At 36.6% G+C, this 24,699-nt stretch overlaps 1 protein-coding gene across 1 annotated transcript in view; it reads right to left on the reverse strand.

Moving 5' to 3' along the window:
• Positions 1–24,699, reverse strand: part of eipr1 (EARP complex and GARP complex interacting protein 1) — an 86,296-nt gene that overhangs the window by 884 nt on the left and 60,713 nt on the right. The window contains exons 7-8 of the mRNA XM_039748839.1: positions 21,007–21,174; positions 19,874–20,041 (exon numbers count right to left, since the gene is read on the reverse strand). Coding sequence (XP_039604773.1) covers positions 19,874–20,041; positions 21,007–21,174 — 336 coding nt within the window. The remainder of the gene's footprint in view (positions 1–19,873; positions 20,042–21,006; positions 21,175–24,699) is intronic.

A 24,699-nucleotide genomic window follows, 5' to 3' on the forward strand; every position in this document is an offset into this window, starting at 1 on the left:
AATAAATATTTTCAAATGATTACACTTTTACAGAATTTTTTTTAGCTGGTGTTAAATAATTTTCAAATGATTTTACTTTTATTTTCTTCATAACCCATTAAAATCCTTGCTTTATGTTTTTAACTTATGTCTCTACTTTTATATAATATATTGGTCTGGGTGTGTAGGGGGCATGTATAAACGTATATATATAGAAGTAATATAGAGGGAGATTTTAAGAGTGTCCCATATTTCAAATTTTCTAATCTGGCAACCCTAGTTTAGGGTCTAGTTGGTCAGGTCGTATACTAACAAAAACAAATACATGGACCAGTATTGGATCATAAAACTGTAAACAGAAGAAAAAAACCTTTTAATTATTTAAACCTATTCAGCTACATGAATAAGTGAGAATTTATGTTGAAATAATGGTATAATGACTAGTGTTACTGCAATGTATTTAAATAATTTCAAATGTTATTAATCATCTAGATCAGTGGTTCTCAACCTGTGGTGCAGAAGCAGTTATGGAGTGGTGCTTAAGGGAATGCACATCTACATGTAGAAGTTGAAATAGAGGGTCAGATTAAATTACATTTTATTATATCATCATACACACATAGCCTTGATAAATGAACTAGGCTCCACTTTCGAACAGTTGTGAATCCAACCCCCTATCCACTTTAAAACAAACTTACTCAGTTAAAATTGATATGTCATGTGTTAATGGAAGCACACAATATCAGAGATGCACACTTAGCAGGGCTGCTGAGACATAATACCAAATACTGAATCAGCAAAGACTATGTTTATGTCATTAGTTGTGTTTTTGAAATCAAACTAATGTTCATTACTGTAATAAATAAAATGTACCAAACATGGTGAAAACACAAATTTGGATTTGGATAATATGGGAGTAAACAGGATCCAGTCACCAGTTATGTAAAATTGTTACTGCCCAGTTCAGGGGCAAATTCTGGATTAGCAGACTGGCATGAGTAATAGCAACGCCTGATCAAATATATCAGTCAGCCTGAAAAGAACAGAACAAAGGCTTGCTTCACAATAATTCTGAAATAACAATAATCTTAAATGGGTAAGTTTAATTTAGTAATACATTTTATTCACAAAGGTAGACTTAAAATGACTATAAATCTAGAAAAGCATGAAAAGATTTTGAAAAAAGAAAACTATCAGGAGTTTGTTTCATTTAAAATTTGACTTGATTAGTGTGTGTTATTAACTAGTTAATGTCTCCTCCATACACTGATGCAATCTCAGAACTATAAATGTCACAAACCAGACAAAGTGATTGTGTGACAAGCCCAATTTGAAATATGTGTGGTTATAAAATAAGCTTTAAAAAGTTTGTGTAACATGAAAATATCCGGAATTATTCTGGTATAAACTAATTCACAATGCAATACATAATAATGTTTACATTTTTAGTATTGGTCTGAAGCAGTGTTAATTTTGTAGTTAACCGACTGACACACCCAGAGAAAAAATTTAATATATACACAAGACATTGTTAGAAACCCTATGCTGAAATCCTACAAAGCCCAAAAAATCCCGTTTGTTGTTACCTCTATGTGATATCTAACCTTTCTGACATACTGTATATGAAATTCAAGCCTTGATGTGGGAATTTGAGGCTAATTTTTTATTCCATATAAAACCACAATATTGTGCCTTCATTAGAAAATAAAAACATTCATGTAAATTAGAAAATTTAAAAGACATGCAGAAACAAAAAACATATCTAATACCTTGTTAACCTAATTAATGATATTTAATGGGGGTGTACAAGAAGAAATTCAACCTTCAGTTTTATTTAAGAGTTCTGTGCTTAACTATTTCTTTTTCTTTTGTCTGCTCCCGTTAGGGGTTGCCACAGCAGATCATCCAAAATTGTTATCCGCATATTTATTTGGCAGAATTATACACAAGATGCCCTTCCTGATGTAGCCCTCCCCATTTATCCAGGCTTGGGACCGGCACGAAGAAGCACACTGGTTAACAATTTAAGGCTGAAAAAATGGAGGCACTTCAGAACATTTCAATTCCTGCAGATGGTACACTAAGAAAAAAACTCCTAATCTAGATGATGTGCACACAATGAAATTTATATTGGAAAATGAAGTCACTGAAGAATGGTTTTCTATCCAGCTACTGAAAAGGACCTAAGAACCAGGCCTCCAAAAAAGTTGGAAAAACCAACCATGAGATTTCACCCTACACTGCATGAAAAGAGCTGTATCCGGACAAATATGGTATGGGAAATCTCCGCTAAACTCTACGTTTGCCAGATGTATGAGGTAGAGTGCTTGGAAAGGTAGCATGCAAAAAGAAATTTTGTGAAACAACTAGATACCTTACGTATGTGGATGTATACAGGAATCGGTGGAAGTTTCAAGGAATCCTCACAGCTAGCAATGAGGTGTCATGGCTGTGAGGTGTTAGAGCCTTTCATATGTTAATGACTATCAAGTAGAGGTGTTGTCTTTGTTATCATAGCTGAGTGGGGGGACTAGCCATGGGACAGCAGATACTTCATTATTGTACATAAAAACTGGATAAAACACCCAGTCTGTACAAATGTGTTTACTACATACGTTTAATATTAGGATAGCTTCATTTGTGTTTTTGAGAAAATGTGTACATCATTCAAAATAATTTAAATTCAATAGACATGATTACCTTTTTTAATGTGTGAAAATTACTTTTGTACATGTGTCTGACACTTCGTGGATTATAGTAGTCAAGAGGAATGCAACAAACGTTGTTTCAGAATATCATGAAAAAGTTTTATTGTGAAGGTTTACATTTAATCAAGGCTTTCATCACGTGCATAATCTTCTAACTCTGTGTATTTTTCCACTCTTGAGTTGTCTTGGGTTGTATCATCTTTGATCCAGGCTCCATTACAAAAAATAATTTTTTTGTGACGATAAAAATTGGCATGTGAAACAATTTCATTGCGGTGTTCACAAAATCGCCGGGCTCTCTTTCTTCTCAACAGATCCACAGATGACCTCAAGCGCCCTTCCATGATGACAGGCAACATGTCCAGTATGATATTTTCCCCCAGAATAAATACAAACAATTCATTGACTGGGGTGGGCGGGGTGTCATGGAATGTATCGAATGGTTGTATTTGTAAAGCGTCCACTCAAAAACAGTTCCGTGCATTACGTCGGTGACGTCTGAATTGTGACTTGGTGGAAGTACGAAATACTACTTGTGATGGCGTGCAAAAGAAACCTAAGCTTTTCTACTCCTGTGACTAAGGGTCAGCAACCAGCATCAAGTTCACTGAGCATGAATGACTTAATGAAGCAGCTGATCTCCGGTCAGAATGCTTTGTCACTTCAGCTTGAGGCTTTGCAAGAGAAGCAGGCTGCACATACTGCTCTTCTCGAAGAGGCTATCTAGCGTCTTGATGCGCTTGAGCGCAAGTTCGGCGAGCAAAGACCGCAGGAAGAGTCAAGCCATGCGCTTAAAAGAGTCAAGAGGGCGCATAATGTGGGCATTGCGGTAAGTTGAGCTTTATGTTAGCCGACAATATAGTAGAAAATTATACCTCGCCAAGTTAGCCTAAGTTAGCGCTTGGCTACACATCTACTTTTGTTCCTTGCGTCTAGCTTATTTAACAGTTTCTCACGTCCAAATTATACGATGTTGTTTGAAAATTCTTTGTTTCCTATGCATGTATGCGTGTATCTACTAAAGCTTTTAAAGGTTTTTAATTCAATGTTACAGGAAGCTGTAAGGCGCCTCCATAATTCGGAAAACAGTCCGCATAAATATGATCCACAAACTGGGTAAGCAGTGTTTTTTTTATATGCTATGTATGGGGTTTTATGTAATCATTTTAAATGTAATTAATGACACTACTCTCTTTCCACACAGAATAAGTTCACCTCATAACCAGGCAGTAATGACATATGTGCTGAAGGAATTGAAGACGACTTTTGCAGATGCAGACATTGCAGAGGAAATACTCTTCGTCTCAGCCAGGAAAGTCCCAGCTAAGAGACTCCATTAAGATAGGGGCTAAAAACCGACAAAGGAAGCGACGAGTAAGTGTACAAATTAATATATATATATACTAGCAAAATACCCACGCTTTGCAGCGGAGAAGTAGTGTGTTAAAGAAGTAATGAAAAAGAAAAGGAAACATTTTAATAATAACGCAACATGATTGACCATGTAATTGTGTTGTCATTGTCATGAGTGTTATATATATATATATATATATATATATATATATATATATATATATATATATATATACACATAAACACATATAAACATATATATATACATATATATATATATATATATATATATATATATATATATATATATATACATATACAGTGGAACCTCGGTTTACGAGTAACTTGGTTTACAAATGTGTATTGCAAGACGAGCAAAAATTTTTAATAAATTTTGACTTGATAAACAAGCGATGTCTTGCAATACGAGTAGTATGGATACACTTTGTGTGCTGAGCGTCATGTGATCACAACTGAGCTGATGGTTCTTCTCTCTCTCCTTATCTCGCTCGCTCGCCCAGAGCATCTCTCTTTCTCTCTCTCCTTATATCGTTCTCCCAGCACATCTCTCTCTCTCTCTCCTTATCTCACTCGCCCAGAGCGTCTCTCTCTCTCTCTCCTTATCTCGCTCGCCCAGCGCGTCTCTCTCTCTCTCTCTCTCTCTCTGGCAATCGTCTCCTATTCTCCGTCCGAGTCTGTGTGCCTCACTCATATAGTCAACATCCTTACGAGCGTATACAGTTTACTACAGCATTGTGACTGTGTGTGTGCGCTGTGAAGTGCGAGTCCCCATCTTGCTCCCCAAAACACGAAGCTGAGTCTCAGTACTTTAACACCAGCTTTATTCAGCTTGAAACAGCAACAGCGCTGTTATTTATTGTAGCGGGATATTTATAATGTTCCTTGTATGACCCATTGACGACAGGCGCTTATAGCATGTCTGCAATCTTTTTGGATGCGCTTATACGGCGAACTGCTACAGCGCTGGGAGACTGCGATTGCTTTGGGACGCTCTTCCGCGTGTCGTCCCGTTGGGTGGAATCCCACATGAATTTAGAAACTCACACCAGCCATGATTCTTTTTAAAGGTAAAGTGCAGGTTAATTTGTATTATGTATTTTACTTTATATTTTGTATTAATCATTTTTATATGAATAGTTTTGGGTTGTGGAACGAATCATATGAGTTTCCATTATTTCTTATGGGGAAATTCACTTTGATATATGAGTGCTTTGGATTGCGAGCACGTTTCCGGAACGAATTATGCTCGCAAACCGAGGTTCCACTGTATATATACACATATACAAATATAGACATATATATATATATATACATATACACATACAGTGGTGTGAAAAACTATTTGCCACCTTCCTGATTTCTTATTCTTTTGCATGTTTGTCACACAAAATGTTTCTGATCATCAAACACATTTAACCATTAGTCAAATATAACACAAGTAAACACAAAATGCAGTTTTTAAATGATGGTTTTTATTATTTAGGGAGAAAAAAAATCCAAACCTACATGGCCCTGTTTGAAAAGGTAATTGCCCCCTGTACCTAATAACTGTTTGGGCTACCCTGAGCAGCAACAACTGCAATCAAGCGTTTGCGATAACTTGCAATGAGTCTTTTACAGCGCTCTGGAGGAATTTTGGCCCACTCATCTTTGCAGAATTGTTGTAATTCAGCTTTATTTGAGGGTTTTCTAGCATGAACTGCCTTTTTAAGGTCATGCCATAGCATCTCAATTGGATTCAGGTCAGGACTTTGACTAGGCCACTCCAAAGTCTTCATTTTGTTTTTCTTCAGCCATTCAGAGGTGGATTTGCTGGTGTGTTTTGGGTCATTGTCCTGTTGCAGCACCCAAGATCGCTTCTCTCCTTTAGGATTTTTTGGTAGACAGTAGAATTCATGGTTCCATCTATCACAGCAAGCCTTCCAGGTCCTGAAGAAGCAAAACAACCCCAGACCATCACACTACCACCACCATATTTTACTGTTGGTATGATGTTCTTTTTCTGAAATGCTGTGTTTCTTTTATGCCAGATGTAACAGGACATTTGCCTTCCAAAAAGTTCAACTTTTGTCTCATCAGTCCACAAGGTATTTTCCCAAAAGTCTTGGCAATCATTGAGATGTTTCTTGGCAAAATTGAGACGAGTCCTAATGTTCTTTTTGCTTAACAGTGGTTTGCGTCTTGGAAATCTGCCATGCAGGCCGTTCTTGCCCAGTCTCTTTCTTATGGTGGAGTCGTGAACACTGACCTTAATTGAGGCAAGTGAGGCCTGCAGTTCTTTAGACATTGTCCTGGGGTCTTTTGTGACCTCTCGGATGAGTCGTCTCTGCGCTCTTGGGGTAATTTTGGTCGGCCGGCCACTCCTGGGAAGGTTTACCACTGTTCCATGTTTTTGCCATTTGTGGATAATGGCTCTCACTGTGGTTCGCTGGAGTCCCAAAGCTTTAGAAATGGCTTTATAGCCTTTACCAGACTGATAGATCTCAATTACTTCTGTTCTCATTTGTTCCTGAATTTCTTTGGATCTCGGTATGATGTCTAGCTTTTGAGGTGCTTTTGGTCTACTTCTCTGTGTCAGGCAGCTCCTATTTAAGTGATTTCTTGATTGAAACAGGTGTGGCAGTAATCAGGCCTGGGGGTGGCTACGGAAATTGAACTCAGGTGTGATACACCACAGTTAGGTTATTTTTTAACAAGGGGCAATTACTTTTTCACACAGGGCCATGTAGGTTTGGATTTTTTTTCTCCATAAATAATACAAAACCATCATTTAAAAACTGCATTTTGTGTTTACTTGTGTTATATTTGACTAATGGTTAAATGTGTTTGATGATCAGAAACATTTTGTGTGACAAACATGCAGAAGAATAAGAAATCAGGAAGGGGGCAAATAGTTTTTCACACCACTATATATATATATATATATATATATATATATATATATAGCAGAATACCAGCCAAGAAAGGAGAAGTAGTGTGTTAAAGAAGTTATGAAAAAGAAAAGCAAACATTTTAAAAATAACGTAAGATGATTGTTAATGTAATTGTTTTGTCATTGATATGAGTGTTGTTGTCATATCTATCTATTTATATATATATAAATATATAGCAAAATACCTGTGATTGGCAGCGGAGAAGTAAAAAGAAACGGAAACATTTTAATAATAACGTAACATGATTGACAATGTAATTGTTTTGTCATTGTCATGAGTGTTGCTGGCATATATATATATATATATATATATATATATATATATATATATATATATATACACACACACACAGACACATATATAAACATATATATATATATACACACACATATATACATACTATATATACACATATACATATCTACATATATACTGTATATACACATATATATACAAATCTACATATATATATATATATATATATTAGGGGTGGGACTCGATTAAAAAATTAATCCAATTAATTAGAGGCTGTGTAAGAATTAATCTTGATTAATCGTATGTAATCGCACATGTAAATTTGCCCCAAATCGCAAATGTTTTTTTTTAATTTAAAAGGGTTTTAGTGGGTGACAGAATCAAATAATAGACATGGACATGAATATTGTAAACTGAAGCTGTTTTAATTTCTGAAAAAAAGCTTTTAAACTGCATTTGAATTCAAAACAGAAACAAAAATATCATCCCTGGTTAAAATTGGGCAGACTTAAAAATAAAGTGGTAGTTTAAGTACTTTAAGTACATTTTCAGAATAGTATTGTCTTTAAATAATAATAACCAAAATTTCAACATAAAGTGCAGTTTTTCTTCTTAAAAAATAAGTCAGAAACATAAAAGGTAATTTGACCAGCTTACTCTTTAAACTCTGAGTAACATTAGCCAAAATTATTTTGTACATTAGGCTAAAACAGTGTGATCATTGAACATTTTGTAATTAGATGTAATTAGAATTACTAACGGTCACGGAAGTCCAATGATCCCCAGTAAGAGCCACAAAGTCCGCTTTCTGTAATGCATCTAATTTTGCTTGCTTTTCAGTGTGCACAAAACCATGCTTTTATCAAGGCTTCGCTCGGGTAGTCGAAATGATCAGTCGTAGGAACGCGCTTTATTCCGACTCTAACATTTTTGTAGCTGTGATGTGTGCATCAGTGTAATGGATGTACCAGGAAATCATGCATTGACAAAAGTTCCCGCTTGCTTGGAATTGAAAGTGTGATTAAATGCATTTTTAACGCGTTATGGAGTACATGCATCGAAGCTTCTCAGCTGTGCTTGTGCTAAGAAAGGAAAATTTTAAAAATAACGTAACATGATTCTGCGTTAACCTAATATTTTTCATACGTCCCAAACCAAGGAGATGCGAAGGTAAAATGAATCGGTAGCGCATACATAGTCAGTACATCCCTCTCGGAATCGAACCTCGAATGTGCGTTAGAGGCTTAAGACTCTACAATTAGCCACAGCGTGTGGCTTGTCTATGCGAGTATGTATTGTAGATCGGGTATATATATACATTTATATATATACCCGTATCGCAGTGGAGAAGTAGAAGTTATGAAAAGAAAAGGGAACATTTTAAAAATAACGTAACATGATTGTCAATATACAGTAATTGTTTTGTGAGTGTTATTGAATGTTGCTGTCATCAAGGATTTGATTATCATTATTTGTTTCAATCAGGTCGTATTTGTATGTGTTGTGTTCAAGTTACATTCCGTGTTTGTCAATCGCTGTAAAGATAAGAGGTTTCATTCATCGATTAGTTCCTTACTGCATCAATAAACAGCTCGCCTTCCTTTTATCTGAGATGTGACAAACTGCATGCACGGTTTTTTTACACTGTCTTCCTTTAGCAGGACATTCACTTTTTCCACCGTGTGCTTTGTTTCCGCAGTAGCTGCACTTATGAATATGATTGTATGTATAAGACGCTTCATATTTTTTTGCTGCCTTCTCAATTGTGTAATTCGGTTTTGTTCAGCACTCTTTGGAACTGTTGCTTTTGTCTGTGCACTGCATCAGTTCACGTGAGCCGCTTGGTGTTCTTGCATTGAAGGTTCCCAGCTGTGCTGGTGCCATCTCGTGTAATGTCAGCTAAGACCCGCACTTAAAAGTTTCTCTGCAGTTTCAATGAGTTTGTGCCAAACACCACCCTGACCATCTCATCTTCCTCTGCATAAGCACAGTCCTTCACCCGTGAATATTTACCGGCAGTGTTTGTATTGGATTGCCGCTGATGGACGGCCTTATATGGGCAGGCACTAAATTACAAACGCTAGTGGCAGCCTGTCTATGAACTTAATTTAATATAAACTTACGGTTCACGCCGTGCTTTGTTTCCGCAGTAGCTGTACTTATGAATATGCTTGTATGCATCATTTGCTTCATAATGTTTTTCTGCCTTCTCAATTGTGAAATGGCGTTTTGTGCTCATCGCTGTTTGGAGTTCTTCCTTGTTCTTACGTACTTACGTAGGAGGCGTGATGATGTCACACGAAACTCCCCCCACGCCATCTCCAACTCAACTCCATTACATTATATGGAGAAAAATAGCTTCCAGTTATGACCCTTACGCGTAGAATTTCGAAATGAAACCTGCCCAACTTTTGTAAGTAAGCTGTAAGGAATAAGCCTGCCAAATTTCAGCCTTCTACCTACACGGGAAGTTGGAGAATTAGTGATGAGTGAGTGAGTGAGTGAGTGAGGGCTTTGCCTTTTATTAGTATAGATATATATATATACACACACACACATACATATATATATACATATATATACATATATATACAGACATATATACACACACATATATACATATACATATCTACATATATACTGTATATACACATATATATATATATATATATATACAAATCTACATATATATATCTACATATATATATTAGGGGTGGGACTCGATGAAAAAAATTAATCTAATTAATTAGAGGCTGTGTAATAATTAATCTTGATTAATCGTATGTAATCACACATGAAAATTTGCCCCAAATCGCAAATGTTTTTTTTAATTTAAAAGGGTTTTAGTGGGTGACAGAATCAAATAATAGACATGGACATGAATATTGTAAACTCAAGCTCTTTTAATTTCTGAAAAAAAAATGCTTTTAAACTGCATTTCAATTCAAAAAAGAAACAAAAATATCATCCCTGGCTAAAATTGGGCAGACTTAAAAATAAAGTTGTATTTTAAGTACTTTAAGTACATTTTCAGAATGGTATTGTCTTTAAATAATAATAACCAAAATTTCAACATAAAGTGCAGTTTTTCTTCTTAAAAAAATAAGTCAGAAACATAAAAGGTAATTTGACCAGCCTCATCTTTAAACTCTGAGTAACCTTAGCCAAAATTATTTTGTACATTAGGCTAAAACAGTGTGATCATTGAACATTTTGTAATTAGATGTAATTAGAATAACTAACGGTCACAGAAGTCCAATGATCCCCAGTAGGAGCCAAAAAGTCCGCTTTCTGTAATGCATCTAATTTTGCTTGCTTTTCAGTGTGCACAAAACCATGCTTTTATCAAGGCTTCCGTCGGGTAGTCTTTTGAAATGAAACTTTCCTCCGATCAGTCGTAGGAACGCGCTTTATTTCGACTCTAACATTTTTGTAGCTCTGATGTGTGCATCAATGTAATCGATGTACCAGGAAATTATGCATTGACAAAAGTTCCCCTTTGCTTGGAATTGAAAGTGTGATTAAATGCGTTATTTTTTTTAACGCGCTATGGAGTACATGCATCGAAGGTTCTCAGCTGTGCTTGTGCTAAGAAAAGGAAACATTTTAAAAATAACGTAACATGATTCTGCGTTATCCGCATATTTTCTCAAACCAAGGGGATGCGAAGGTAAAATGAATCGGGAAGCGCACGTACATACTCGGTGCATCCCCTCTCGGGAATCGAACCTTGGATGACGGCGCTAGAGGCGAAGCCTCTACCATTGCACCACGGCGTGTGGCATGTCTATTTGAGAGTATGTTGATCGGGTTATATATATATATATATATATATATATATATATATATATATATATATATATATATATATATACCCATGTTTCACAGCGGAGAAGTAGTGTGTTAAAGAAGTTATGACAAAGAAAAGGGAACATTTTAAAAATAACGTAACATGATTGTCAATATACAGTTATTGTTTTGTGAGTGCTATGAGTGTTGCTGTCATCAAGGATTTGATTATCATTATTTCTTTCAATCAGGTTCATATTTGTAGGATGTGTTGTGTTCAAGTTACATTCCGTGTTTGTCAATCGTTGTAAAGATAACAGGTTTGATTCATCGATTCGTTTCTTACTGCATCAATAAACAGCTCGTCGTCTTCTTTATCTGAGACATGACACACTGCATGCACAGGTTTTTTTTACACTGTCTTCCTTTAGCAGGACATTGACTTTTTCCACCGTGGGCTTTGTTTCCGTAGTAGCTGTACTTATGAATATGCTTGTATGTATCAGACGCTTCATATTTTTTTGCTGCCTTCTCAATTGTGTAATTCGGTTTTTGTTCAGCACTCTTTGGAACTGTTGCTTTTGTCTGTGCACTGCGCCAGTTCACGTGAGCGCTTCGGTGTACATGCATCGAAGTTTCCCAGCTGTGCTGGTGCCATCTCGTGCGATGTCGATGGCTGTATTTAATGTTAGCTAAGACCCGGCACTTAAAAGTTTCTCTCGCAGTTTCGCTGAGTTTGTGCCAAACACCACCCTGACCATCTCATCTTCCTCTGCATAAGCACAGTCCTTCACCCGTGAATATTTAGCGGCAGTGTTTCTATTGGATTGCCGCTGACGGACGGCCTTATATGGGCAGGCACTAAATTACGCCTCCCACGGGCATCGAGCAGAAGTCTATTATAGTATATGGACGAAAAAATAGGTTCCAGTTATGACCATTACGCGTAGAATTTCGAAATGAAACCTGCCCAACTTTTGTAAGTAAGCTGTAAGGAATGAGCCTGCCAAATTTCAGCCTTCAGCCTGAGTGAGTGAGTGAGTCAGTGAGGGCTTTGCCGTTTATTAGTATATATATATATATATATATATATATATAGTTTGGTACATCTCTGGGTGTTTTTAGGGGTTAACATATGGTGTGTTTTGCAGTTGCTGGAGTCCAGATCTAGAGTCATCCAAACAGATGCAGAGAGAGAACTGTGGCAGACTGCAATTCTGGACCTGATGTCCGATGAAGAGGATGCCATTGTTGATGGAAGACCGGTGTGGGTTGTGAGGTCTCCACCTCACAGGAACCCACAATTGTCTGAGCTTTGCCAGCAGCTTCAGTCCAGATTGGAGGCGGATATGCGCTATGCTCTTACACACCGTCAGCGTGTAAGAGCTGATGGAATTGGGCCAGAAGAAGATTCATTTTTGGAACTTTGATAAGCACTGGTGCATGTGTTTATTTCAGTTTGTTTCATTGCTCTTAATTTACTTGCACTGTCATATTTGCACATTTTTTCTCCATATTTTCAGTTTTTTCTTATTCTTACGTTGTATATTTATTAGTGTTTGGTTTTATTTTAATAAAAACATTTCTGAATCAATTGTATTCTCATTTTTTAAATGATGCAGGGGGTGTATAGTACAGTGGGGGGTGGGGGTGGGGAGTGTATATGGTCCGTCTACATACCTGCCCAATAACCAATCAAGTCACTAAGCTATGAGGGCTTGGGTTGAGCTAAATAAAAAGTGTGACCAATCAAATAATAACAGGAAAGTCACTGGGTAATGTCCCAATAGATGTCAGGGTTGTGGGAGTGTTTTTTTTTTTTTAAATCAACCAATCAATGGTGAGATAAAAGACCAATGTAGAACAGCAGAGTTGTGCAGAGGTGTAAAATGCAAATGGTTCTTGAGGTGTGAATGTCTCCTTGAAAGAGCCTTGAGTGGATTATTTGCCAAGGCAACAAATGGCTGTACCATGGAAGAATCCCTCAGCAAGATACATCCAAATTGGTATCAATCCGGAAGTATCCTAGGTTGGTGGAATTTGATGTGTACGCTCAGTGGTACTTGTAGATACTTCCGAAAATCAGTGGTGTATACAGGAGTTTCCTAGTACAGATACACCTCTTTTCATGCAGTGCTAACACTAGTGCATGGGTCAGGTAAACAGGGCACATGGTACTAAGGGTATACACCACTTGGCCCATCATTTGTTTATTACTGTTAGCCATCAGGAATGAGAATTTATCAGGCTATGGCTGGTTACTGTTTTGTTCTTATTATATTTTTCCCTGAGGACCCTGGAATCAGCTGTAAACGTTTGCTACTTGGTAGCAACCTTTTTGTTCATCTATTTACATTAAACAAATGTATCTTGGATTTAAAAAATAATTTATTCTACATTTCAAGGTCTGTCAGAGTATGGTACACTTAGCTTTGAGTCAAATGACCAAACAGGTTTATTCACCTCAGCTGACCAAGATGTCTTTGAAAGCAACATGTAATTTTTACTCATGCTGGGGCATAACATCTCAACAAAATAGTACGTTTACACTCCCTTGCAAATACAGATTTACTATCTTCATCTGAGCCTCATTGTTTAAGTGCAGCTAATGACACAGACAAGCAAAAAATATGCAATAAGCTAATTATTAAGAACAATGTAAAGGAGGACTCAACTGGCCAGATCATTTTTTTCACTTACTAGTAGAGTACAGACTATTTTATTTTTAGGTAAAATATGAGAGATATACATTTTGGAGTCCACCAAATTCCATCTCCAACCATTAAACTTTCAATTTCTGCCAAATGATTCAGACTTACTCTTGTCCAAATGATTTTTGCTTTCTGTTTGCCGATACAAGGAAAGAGACTGGACCTTGCTACTCAGAAATGTATTAAGTGGGTAATAAAAGACAAATGTATGTATGGATGAATGATAAAAAATTGTTAGTTTGTCCTTATATCCTTTGAATCAACTTTGCATTTTTGTCTAATGTTGCCCATAGCTTGTGATTTCTTCCCCTCTGAGTTCCATGCCAGCATCACTATAGCTGCATTCTCTGTGAAACATTAGTAAGCTGATTAGAGTTAATTCCTGAAACTCCTGCCAAGCATGACTCAAAAACATCTCTCTCTCTCTCTCTCAAAGTCACTGAGATCTCAACTATTGAGTCTTGATTGCCAAGATAATGAGGTACATTTTTATACTTGATCTGTGGCATGATGGGATATTAATTGTTTAATTATCTCAATGACCACACTTGTGCAGAAGTATCTGCTTTCAGTATAATTTACTCAAGTGTTTCCTTTATTTTGTGATGTACCTCTGGCATTAAGAGTGTTGGAATTAAAGGTGACTGTTAAGTTGCAGGAGTATCACATAATCATAAGATTAATAAGACGACTGAAAACAAAGCTGAAAAATAGGGAAATTACAACATTTTATATATCAGAAATGTAAAGTTAAGATCATGGTAGAAGCTGTAAATTTTACACTTTCACTTAAAAGTACTGGGTATTTAAAAGTTAAAACTAAGCATGTCATATCCACATTCCATACTGCCATCTATAACCAACTTTAAATGTTTTTAAAAGTAAGAACACCATATGGTTTAAAGAAAAGGGGAAGGAGATTTGGTCATGATTCGGGACATGGATGCCTAAGATGGAACTCCATTAGCAGTGGTGTTATTTTTCCATTATTTTAAAACTATCATCCAGAGGAATCCTGTATATACAAGCATTAGTGGTAGAAAAAGGGTTCAGAAAGAATCGGAAAAGACAGCTAAAGTTATGGTTGAGAAAAATACAGGAAAATGTGATTAAGTTTGAGAATAAATTTAGAGCACTTGCTGCTCAGCTTGAAGATGTTAAGTAAGTGTTTAAGACTCGTATTGAAATCGTTGAACAATTGATAGCCGCCATTGACGAAAAAGCAATGGCTACAATATCCAATTGTGAAGTGCTTGAAGACAGACTACCTGGAAGATGGATATAAAAAAATATCAGAATTGAAGGTCTCCCTAAAAACTGTGAAAGTTCAAACCCAGTGAAATTCATAGCTGAATTATTATCAAAGGTAACTGGAGAGGACTTTAAATCAGACACAGAGATCAGCAGCTTACCGCATATGTGGATCGAATACCTCAAAACCTAGAAGCCTTATTGTATGTTTCAACAAATTATAATCTAAATTAAATTTGATGTCACTTATCAGACTTAAACAAGAGATTATATTTGAAAATAACCACATTCGTATTTTCTCCGATTTCTCACCTTCAACAGCTGCTAAATGTGCCATGTTTTACAGCATTAAATAGTGGTAAATTGAAAGAGGATATTCAAGGCAAGTTCCACATTTTTAGTTCTTCGGATGAAGCAGAAAAAGAGCTAAGAAAATTGATCCCTACACTTTTTGAAATACCATCTTGCAAGCAACAAGGTACAATGTTTACAAAACACAACACATTCTTTCCGTCTCCACTCCTCCCTACAGAGCTTCGTGCTCTTCCTCCCGAATCTGGCTTCGAAGGAAGGTTGGTGCTCCAGGTGGCTCGTCACCATTTTTGTCCTAGGCATGGGCTAGAGTGAAGTCTTCCATTTGTCCATAGGTGAGCTCTGGCATTCCATGCAGCTGTCCAAGTTTTTATGCTTTCTTTTCTAACATGCAACCTTCAAACATGGGTAGCTTACTGCAGTGGTTGCTTGCTTGGCAAGTCCTGAATTAGCTGACAACAGCCCTGGTGACCCTGGCCAAAGTATTGATCATGACCAAATAGAGTACAGAAGTACTCCAGCTCTAACACTTTACTCATCTCGACTCCCTGTCAGATCCACCCTGTCAGTTGGATTCTCATTGTAAATAAAATAATGATTATGAATAACCCTTACACATCACAGTGTTATACTTAAAACCTTTGCTTACATCTTCCTAACCAAAACAAAAAGTTTCAGTAAATATTTAATGGCAAACATGCTGATATCATTAATTCTCCAGGTGATAGAATTTTTAAAGGTTTAGCAAACAAAATAGTGGTTACTGTTGGTGTATCAAGGACCTGGGCTTGAATTTCAGATTATTACATAGAAGAGTAAATTACTCATGAATAAAAGCCCTGCTATGCTCTACTGCAGGATTGACACTCCAGCCATCGTGAAAAAACTCACACTGTTCCACCAGTGGGTGTGGCAACGCACTATTAGCACCCTTGCTAATGGTATATTCACAGTTAACTCACAGATAAATGCAATTTTCAAAATGTTTGATGACAGAAGATCAGTTGTGAGCTGCTTAGACATGAATCCATGCCTTCATACTTTTTCACAATCTTCTTCTTCCTATCCTGGATGTTGAACACACAGGTATTTACAAGGACCTTATGGGGACTACTTGAACTCTGCAACAAAGGGAGTGAAGCCTGGGTTATACCATTTAAAAGTTCCTTCCTAAAGTAGGACAGAGGAAATCCCACACAATGATGGTTGATGTCACATCTGCTAACATTTGTAGTAGAAAGGGATGACAATTGCATTTGGGCACAGTACGGAACAAACTTGCCTTGTGGGAATACACTGTAACTGCACTCTGTTTATTTGGCCGTAGCGGACATAAAAATTAAGTCAACATCATTTACACAAGTGCTGTCTGGAACATCATATTTCAATTCAATTTTTTTCAATTGTGAAACAGTATCCAATTAAAAAAAGATTCTTCTGTTAAACTGGGTTTGCCTGGCTGTAAACACTTTTAATGACTATTCTGTTTTTTTGCAACCCTGGGTTACTAGAAACTCTTAATCCAGCAGCTTCAAAGGCAAAGTAGCAATCAACCATGGATGGAGTGCCAATACACATTTACTAACTCCTGGTCACGTTCAAGTTATCAATAAGTTTAACCTATACATGGAATGTTGGACAAAATGGGAGGTTCCTGTGTAAAAGTCATCCAGACATGAGGATCCCACATACAACTGCAGTTATCATTTAACTTATATCTTACCTGAGTCACAACTTGTAAAATAAAAATAACTTTGAAGTTTCTTCTCATTTTAGCATGGCTGGAATTTTAACACATTTCAATGAAGTCCTGAAAAGGGACAGATGTTGGGAGGCAAAAGGAATTTTCCAGAAAAAATAATGTCTTTGGAACTACAGGCAGTGATTTTTAAATGTGACAAGGAAACTTTTTCTGCTGTATTATGCACCACACACAGAGATGATTGCTGGTTTTGCATTTATAGTTTATGCACTGAAAATATTTGCCATCATATGCATAAATAATCAAAAGAGATCAATTTTTATTTTTAAGAAAGGAAGCTCTTTAATGAAGTATTGTTTTTATTTTAGTATTGGAATATTTAACCTTGAATTAAAATGAATTACTTATTTAATAACTCTATACAGTGCATCTGGAAAGTATTCACAGTGCATCACTTTTTCCACATTTTGTTATGTTACAGCCTTATTCCAAAATGAATTAAATTCATTTTTTTCCTCAGAATTCTACACACAACACCCCATAATGACAACATGAAAAAAGTTTACTTGAGATTTTTGCAAATTTATTAAAAATAAAAAAACTGAGAAATCACATGTACATACAGTAAGTATTTACAGCCTTTGCCATGAAGCTCAAAATTGAGCTCAGATGCATCCTGTTTCCCTTGATCATCCTTGAGTTGTTTCTGCAGCTTAATTGGAGTCCACCTGTGGTAAATTCAGTTGATTGGACATGATTTGGAAAGGCACACACCTGTTTATATAAGGTCCCACAGTTGACAGTTCATGTCAGAGCACAAACCAAGCATTAAGTCAAAGGAATTGTCTGTAGACCTCCGAGACAGGAGTGTCTCAAGGCACAAATCTGGGGAAGGTTACAGAAAAATTTCTGCTGCTTTGAAGGTCCCAATGAGCACAGTGGCCTCCATCATCTGTAAATGGAAGGAGTTCGAAACCACCAGGACTCTTCCTAGAGCTGGCTGGCCATCTAAACTGAGCGATCGGGGGAGAAGGGCCTTAACCAGGGAGGAGACCAATAACCCGATGGTCACTCTGTCAGAGCTCCAGAGGTCCTCTGTGGAGAGAGGAGAACCTTCTAGAAGGATAACCATTTCTGCAGCAATCCATCAATCAGGCCTGTATGGTAGAGTGGCCAGACAGAAGCCACTCCTTGGTAAAAGTCACATGGCAGTCCGCCTGGAGTTTGCCAAAAGGCACCTGAAGGACTCTCAGACCATGAGAAACAAAATTCTCTGGTCTGATGAGACAAAGATTGAACTCTTTGGTGTGAATGCCAAGCGTCAATGCCAAGCGGAGGAAACCAGGCACCGCTCATCACCAGGCCAATACCATCCCTACAGTGAAGCATGGTGGTGGCAGCATCATGCTGTGGGGATGTTTTTCAGCGGCAGGAACTGGGAGACTAGTCAGGATAAAGGGAAAGATGACTGCAGCAATGTACAGAGACATCCTGGATGAAAACCTGCTCCAAAGCGCTCTTGACCTCAGACTGGGTCGACGGTTCACCTTTCAGCAGGACAGTGAACGTAAGCACACAGCCAAGATATCAAAGGAGTGGCTGCAGGACAACTCTGTGAATGTCCTTGAGTGGCCCAGCCAGAGCCCAGACTTGAATCCGATTGAACATCTCTGGAGAGATCTTAAAATTGCTGTGCACCGACGCTTCCCATCCAACCTGATGGAGCTTAAGAGGTGCTGCAAAGAGGAATGGGCAAAACTGGCCAAGGATAGGTGTGCCAAGCTTGTGGCATCATAAAAAGACTTGAGGCTGTAATTGCTGCCAAAGGTGCATCGACAAAGTATTGAGCAAAGGCTTTGAATACTTATGTACATGTGATTTCTCAGTTTTTTATTTTTAACAAATTTGCAAAAACCTCAAGTAAACTTTTTTTACGTTGTCATTATGGGGTGTTGTGTAGAATTCTGAGGAAAAAAATTAATTGAATCCATTTTGGAATAAGGCTGTAACATAACAAAATGTGGAAAAAGTGATGCGCTGTGAATACTTTCCGGATGCACTATACAATTTCAAACAAACCCCCATTTGCCCCCCTCAGCAAAGTGACCAGAACTTATGTGCATTACCAATGAAAATCATGGCCCTACAATTAAAACATTTATCACTGCAAAGGCAAATCATGCTCCTCCAATCTATGCAACTTGCCTGTTGAATCAAATGTAACAGAACAGGAAAGAATTTATTTGGTAAAAGTGGGAATTGTTTTAGACATAAGGAATACACACTAATTTAAATGCTGTAAAACAACAGACAATCATATTTATTGCACCAATATCCAAAATAATTTCTACACATCTCTATACTGAAATTTTGTACTTGAAAAAGCAAAGACCAAGGTTTGTGGCTAATTAGAAAAGATGAGCATAAAACAAGAAGCTGTTTCTTTATTTTCTTTACACTTGAATTCCAAGTCATATGCAGTGGCTACATTACTGGGGTGTTTTTATTTTGAATAGCTTAATTGAAAACTGTGCTCTAAACTTGTGAGACTGAAGTTTAAGGAATTTTTAAATAGACAAATGAGCAGTAATTCTATAGTAATTCTGTTAATTGTTAGATCCAAATTACGACCCCTGACACTATGTGAGAACAAAGAACTAACCATAAATTTAACGGTATCATATTATTATTCATTAGCTTAATCTATGAATAGATAGTCAAATTAATCTTTATTATTTTGGTAGATTTCTCTCATGTTAGATAAATGAGGAGGTTACTGATGAAGAGAATTAAAAGCATATGATGAATGAGTTTAGTCAAAGTATGCATACAGTTCAAATGTATTATAAAAATGCCTACTTCTCATCTTGATGATTGTCTTCTTGGTCACTCAGTTCATCTTCATCCACAATATGGCCAAAAGGCTCAGAAGATATGGACACCATATTTGAAAGAATGACTCTGCTGTCACTGCTACCGGTCAGTACCAGTTGATCATGAGAGTGGTTGTACCTCACACTCCAGACCCTAAAATTAATAAATTTCACAAATATAATACCAAATTTATGTTTTTGCATACCAAATTTACAGTTTATATTATTTAATCTACAGAAATGTTTTTAAGAGTTCAAAGGTTCATGATATGATGGTGTTATTTTTTACAATTTGAAAAGTAATACTATTAGAGTTGAAGGTCATTCTAAGTGGAGAAAATTGTTTCCTCAATTGATCAAAAAATTCTGTATTTTGTTCTACTAATTATAACATTTATTTTTTGGATTTACTGGAACAGAAGAATGATGCAAATAACAAAATTCAGATCCAAACAGTGTGTCACCATTTACACGATTTTGCACATAAGCAGCAGTATTAGGGAATGTGTCTTACCTTTAATAAGAAGTAGTAGTTATCCCTTGTTCTAAACACGAGTATTGTACAGTTACAATGCTTGAATTCTGAAGTATGTCAAGGACACCAACATATATATCTGATTTTTAAGAGTGCAAAAATCCTTCAAATTTGTATGATAAAGAAAAAGTATCCCTGCTATGTGAAGAACTAAGTATAGCATCTCTCAATTCAAATGTTTTACATAACAAGACCTAATGAATAACTGGATGAGAACTGAGAAATCTGTTTTGGCAGCCTGAGAAATTGTTTTTGTGCTTTGGATGATTGTTTTTTTTTTACTCATAAGTTTTACATTTCGAAGGTTTAATTTCTGAACTCATCACTGTTAATGATTAGATAACACATATGATTATCACAAACTACTCTGCATGTGGAAGATTTTACTTGCAATATATCCAATAAAGTAAAAATACAAATAATTAAAAGAAAAACCTGCTAAAAACATGATTTTTTACAAGTTTTGAATAATAAAAAAATAACAAAGGCTTCTTACCTAATATGGCAATCAATTGGTAATTTTAGCCTATTCAATTATCTATAATAAATGTTTATTTCCACATATAAACAATTTGCTTCATTACCAGTGGGAATGTTCTTCTAGGCTCTTCACAGGTTCGTTTATATTTCTAATATCCCAGAATTTAACTTTGCAATCGTCTCCACAGCTTGCCAGATAGTACTGCTTGTTTGGATTGAAGTCTAAATCTCTCACCAGCTGTCCGTGAGCATTTTCTATACAGTATATTTGACTGCAAAAGAAAATATATGAAATTTAATATACTGTACCACTAACTTTGAAACACACATAATGAAAACTAATGTGTTAACGGTTTATTATCTCAGACATGCCTAGTATTTAGTATTAAATACCCCAGTACAGACCAAAACTAATACCTCATAGTGTGGTGTTATGGGTCCACAGCTCGTTGAGCAAAGGCCATTTTTAAATAATCACTGCACCCGAGGCGGCTTCGTGAGGCGCGTTGGCGAGCCGCGGGGCAGTCGTCGATGTGGGCGTTTCTCACTGTGTGCACAGGTGAGGAACTGCCCACATTTGTGATTGCTCCCGTGGCTAATGCTACAGCTGTGATGGCCCCTCACGTTTTAAAAAGAAGCGCGAGTCGGTTGTGTGGAAAAAGGAAAAAAATGGAAAGAAGGAAAATAAGAATGAGATGAGAAAAGGAAAGAAAGGAAAAGAGAGGACGGAGGTTACAGGGAGCGAGTGTGGAAGCAGGCGGTGCCGGAGAGACAGACACGCGTGCGTGCATGTGGTGAGCGCACGATCGAGCGCTCGTGGGCAGCTGCGAGGAAGCTGGGTGTTAGGCCGACACCCAGGCGTTTGAGTTGAGGTTGCTCCCGCTGAGTGCCCAGGTAGCGGGAGTGCCTAGAGGAAAGCGACGAGCCGCAGAAGACCGCGGAAAGGCAGCGGAAGTCGGGAGGCTTGGTGGTGGAGTCCCCAATGTGTGCATCCTGGTCATTGGTGGATATCAAGTCTCGGGGACTGGGATGAGTGCCATACCGGAGCCAGGGATCAGGAGGTCTCCAGTCTCGTGAAAGTGTAGAGGAGGGCAGCTGCAGAGAGCGTCTTGCCTGCTGCTTGGCCCAAACGGGATAAGCAGGTGAGACGCTAATAAACGATGCACCGGATTTGTTGTTGACTGCTTCCATGAGAAGATTTTAACCTCTGGTTTTAAAGGATTGTTTTTTCTTAATATTTTAACCTCCACGTTTTACCTTTTTATTGGATTATTTAATGAAGAACTTTGAAACTGTACTATTTATGGAACACTGTTTGTTTTGTTGACTGTTTTTTAAATAAAAGCACTGTTTTCACTTTTAACCATCCCCTTGTTCAGATGCTCAATTATTTGCCTTCACTGACTGGCTCACTCGGTTTCATTATCGACGGTGTTGGGTTCAAGGGTTCCCAAACAGCCAAGGGAGCATGGAGCCAGAACCCACATCGTCACACATAGTTGTATACCATTATCAATTGAATATCAGAATAATATTGTCTGCACATTCTTGATACTACTGATATATTAATCCAATACTGAACTCATAATTTCCTTTCCTGAATTCACTACTGGCAGCACACACCACAAACTATTTTGAATCGATACTCAGGTACACAGCCACACAAACTCATGCATAACCTTACAAGCATATATCTATGGCATGAGACAGCAAAGTTTAATACACAGAAAAAGTCCATTAAGACACAGAAAGAATGTAAAAAAACTCTACAATGACAAGACCAGGCAAAAAAATTAAATCCAGGCAAATATAGTTGAGATTGCAGGGATAACCAGTCTCCTATAATAACTAATTTTATACCAATTCCAAAAGATAACTGAACTTCAGTAATCAGTTTAGATGGCACAGTCTATGTAAAGCAAAAATAAAGCATAGTGTCTAGCTTGTGATAAAAGGCAGTAGGAAATTGTTAAAAAAATAACTTTAGCTTACAGCTCTCGATAGAAGGATTTTTTTTTAAACATGTATTTCAGACTCTTGTGGATATAACAGACAAAGTTATGGGGTTTAGTTCTGCTTCAGTAAGCGTGGAGGTACTGAGAAACCAAATCAAAATTCATCCTTTTTTAAGGAAACTAAAGCTTTCACAAGATGTCCATCTTCCAGTTTACAGATAAATCGACATGTGCTAAGGGGATAAACTGTATATTTTAAAAGCTTTTGTTTCTATGACAACAAAAGAAGAAACATTTTATCGGTTATCAAAATCTAACCAGACAAGATGAAGCAAACCAATCTATTATAGTCCTATAATCAAAAAACAATGATCTGAAATACGTTTATCAGTTCTCACATTTAACAAATATAGAATGTGGTGGATGTAAATAGATAAACAATAAAATTTAACTGAATCACTGTTGTTATTATTAAACAATTAAACTTGTAAGTTTTAAAAATGTCTGAATGTTTCCATGTTTACAGCATAATAGAGAGACACAGTAACAACTCATTACAACTTTAAACAATAACACTGTGTATTGTACTAGCATAAAGAGACCTTCAAACAGGCTATATGGAACTGGCTAGTAAATTTAAGATTACAGAAATCAATTGTAAAATGAAAGATGAAAATATTTAATGAAAAAAACAACTTCTATTTCCTGTAATATAAGTGTTAAATCTGCTTTTTCCTTTAGTTATAACTGTACAGTAATCAACTTCCTATTGCTATGCTTGACTTAGTTTATAAGTATTTTTTACTTGATATGCCAGTGAAGTAATAATTTATTGAGTAACATTATTTATGCCTTTTTGGGTATGCATATCATAAACTATGACTATAGCAACTAAGAATATGTTTCTGAAATGGGACTCAAATTAATATTAAATAGGCTACTATAAAAATCAAGGCCTATGCAAACACAAACTTTCAAAGTGTAAATGTAAATACAGTACCTAACATGATATTTCCACTACAATAAATACAAATATGGATAATGTCATAATGGCACAGCAATGTGAAAACACTCTGTTTGCGATACTAGTTTTCTCAAATTTGTTTTCTTATTCCTTTAAAAAAATCGTGCTATCAAATTAAATTACTTGAAACCAGTACTCTATAATGTCAATGTTAAAAAAAAAAAAAAAAAAAGGGATTGGATTTTTCCATTTTTTTAAATAAAATGTAGAAAATGATTTTAATAATATAACAGACTTCAATTACCACTGAAGTACCCACCTTTCTTCTTTCAGGTACATAATTAATTGACTGGAGTGCAATTAAAGAGTTTCATATGCTGTTAGAACAAATATGCCTATAGCTGGAAGCTACCTTAGGTAGGTAGTTAATTTCCAAGAAAACTTTACACCATCAAAACCAAGGAACATTCAAAGCAGATCTGTGATGAGGTAGGGACATGGATATATGAAAATTGTCAAGGCACAGAATATATATCTCACAGTACAGTGAAGTCAATCATTGATAAAGTGAGAAAATATGGAACAACTGTGATTTGTAACTAGAAGTTGCAGGCAACAGTGGTAACCTACAAAACTGGCTCTGAAGTTGGTTATCTGACAGGAGACAAACAGTATAAAAAGTGAGTACATGAAGTGAAGTCATCAATGGAGTCCCTTAGGGATATGCCTTTGGGCCGTTACTTTGCTGATTTTTATTAATAACACCACTTCCAGTATAGTTAGTAAATTTGTGAAATTCGCGATGATACTACAATTGGAGGAATGGCATAAGAAAATAATTCAAAAAGACCCGGGCAATCTTCAGAACTGGGTGAACA

Source organism: Polypterus senegalus, chromosome 3 (assembly GCF_016835505.1).
Source record: "Polypterus senegalus isolate Bchr_013 chromosome 3, ASM1683550v1, whole genome shotgun sequence".
In the NCBI taxonomy this organism is placed as follows: domain Eukaryota; kingdom Metazoa; phylum Chordata; class Cladistia; order Polypteriformes; family Polypteridae; genus Polypterus; species Polypterus senegalus.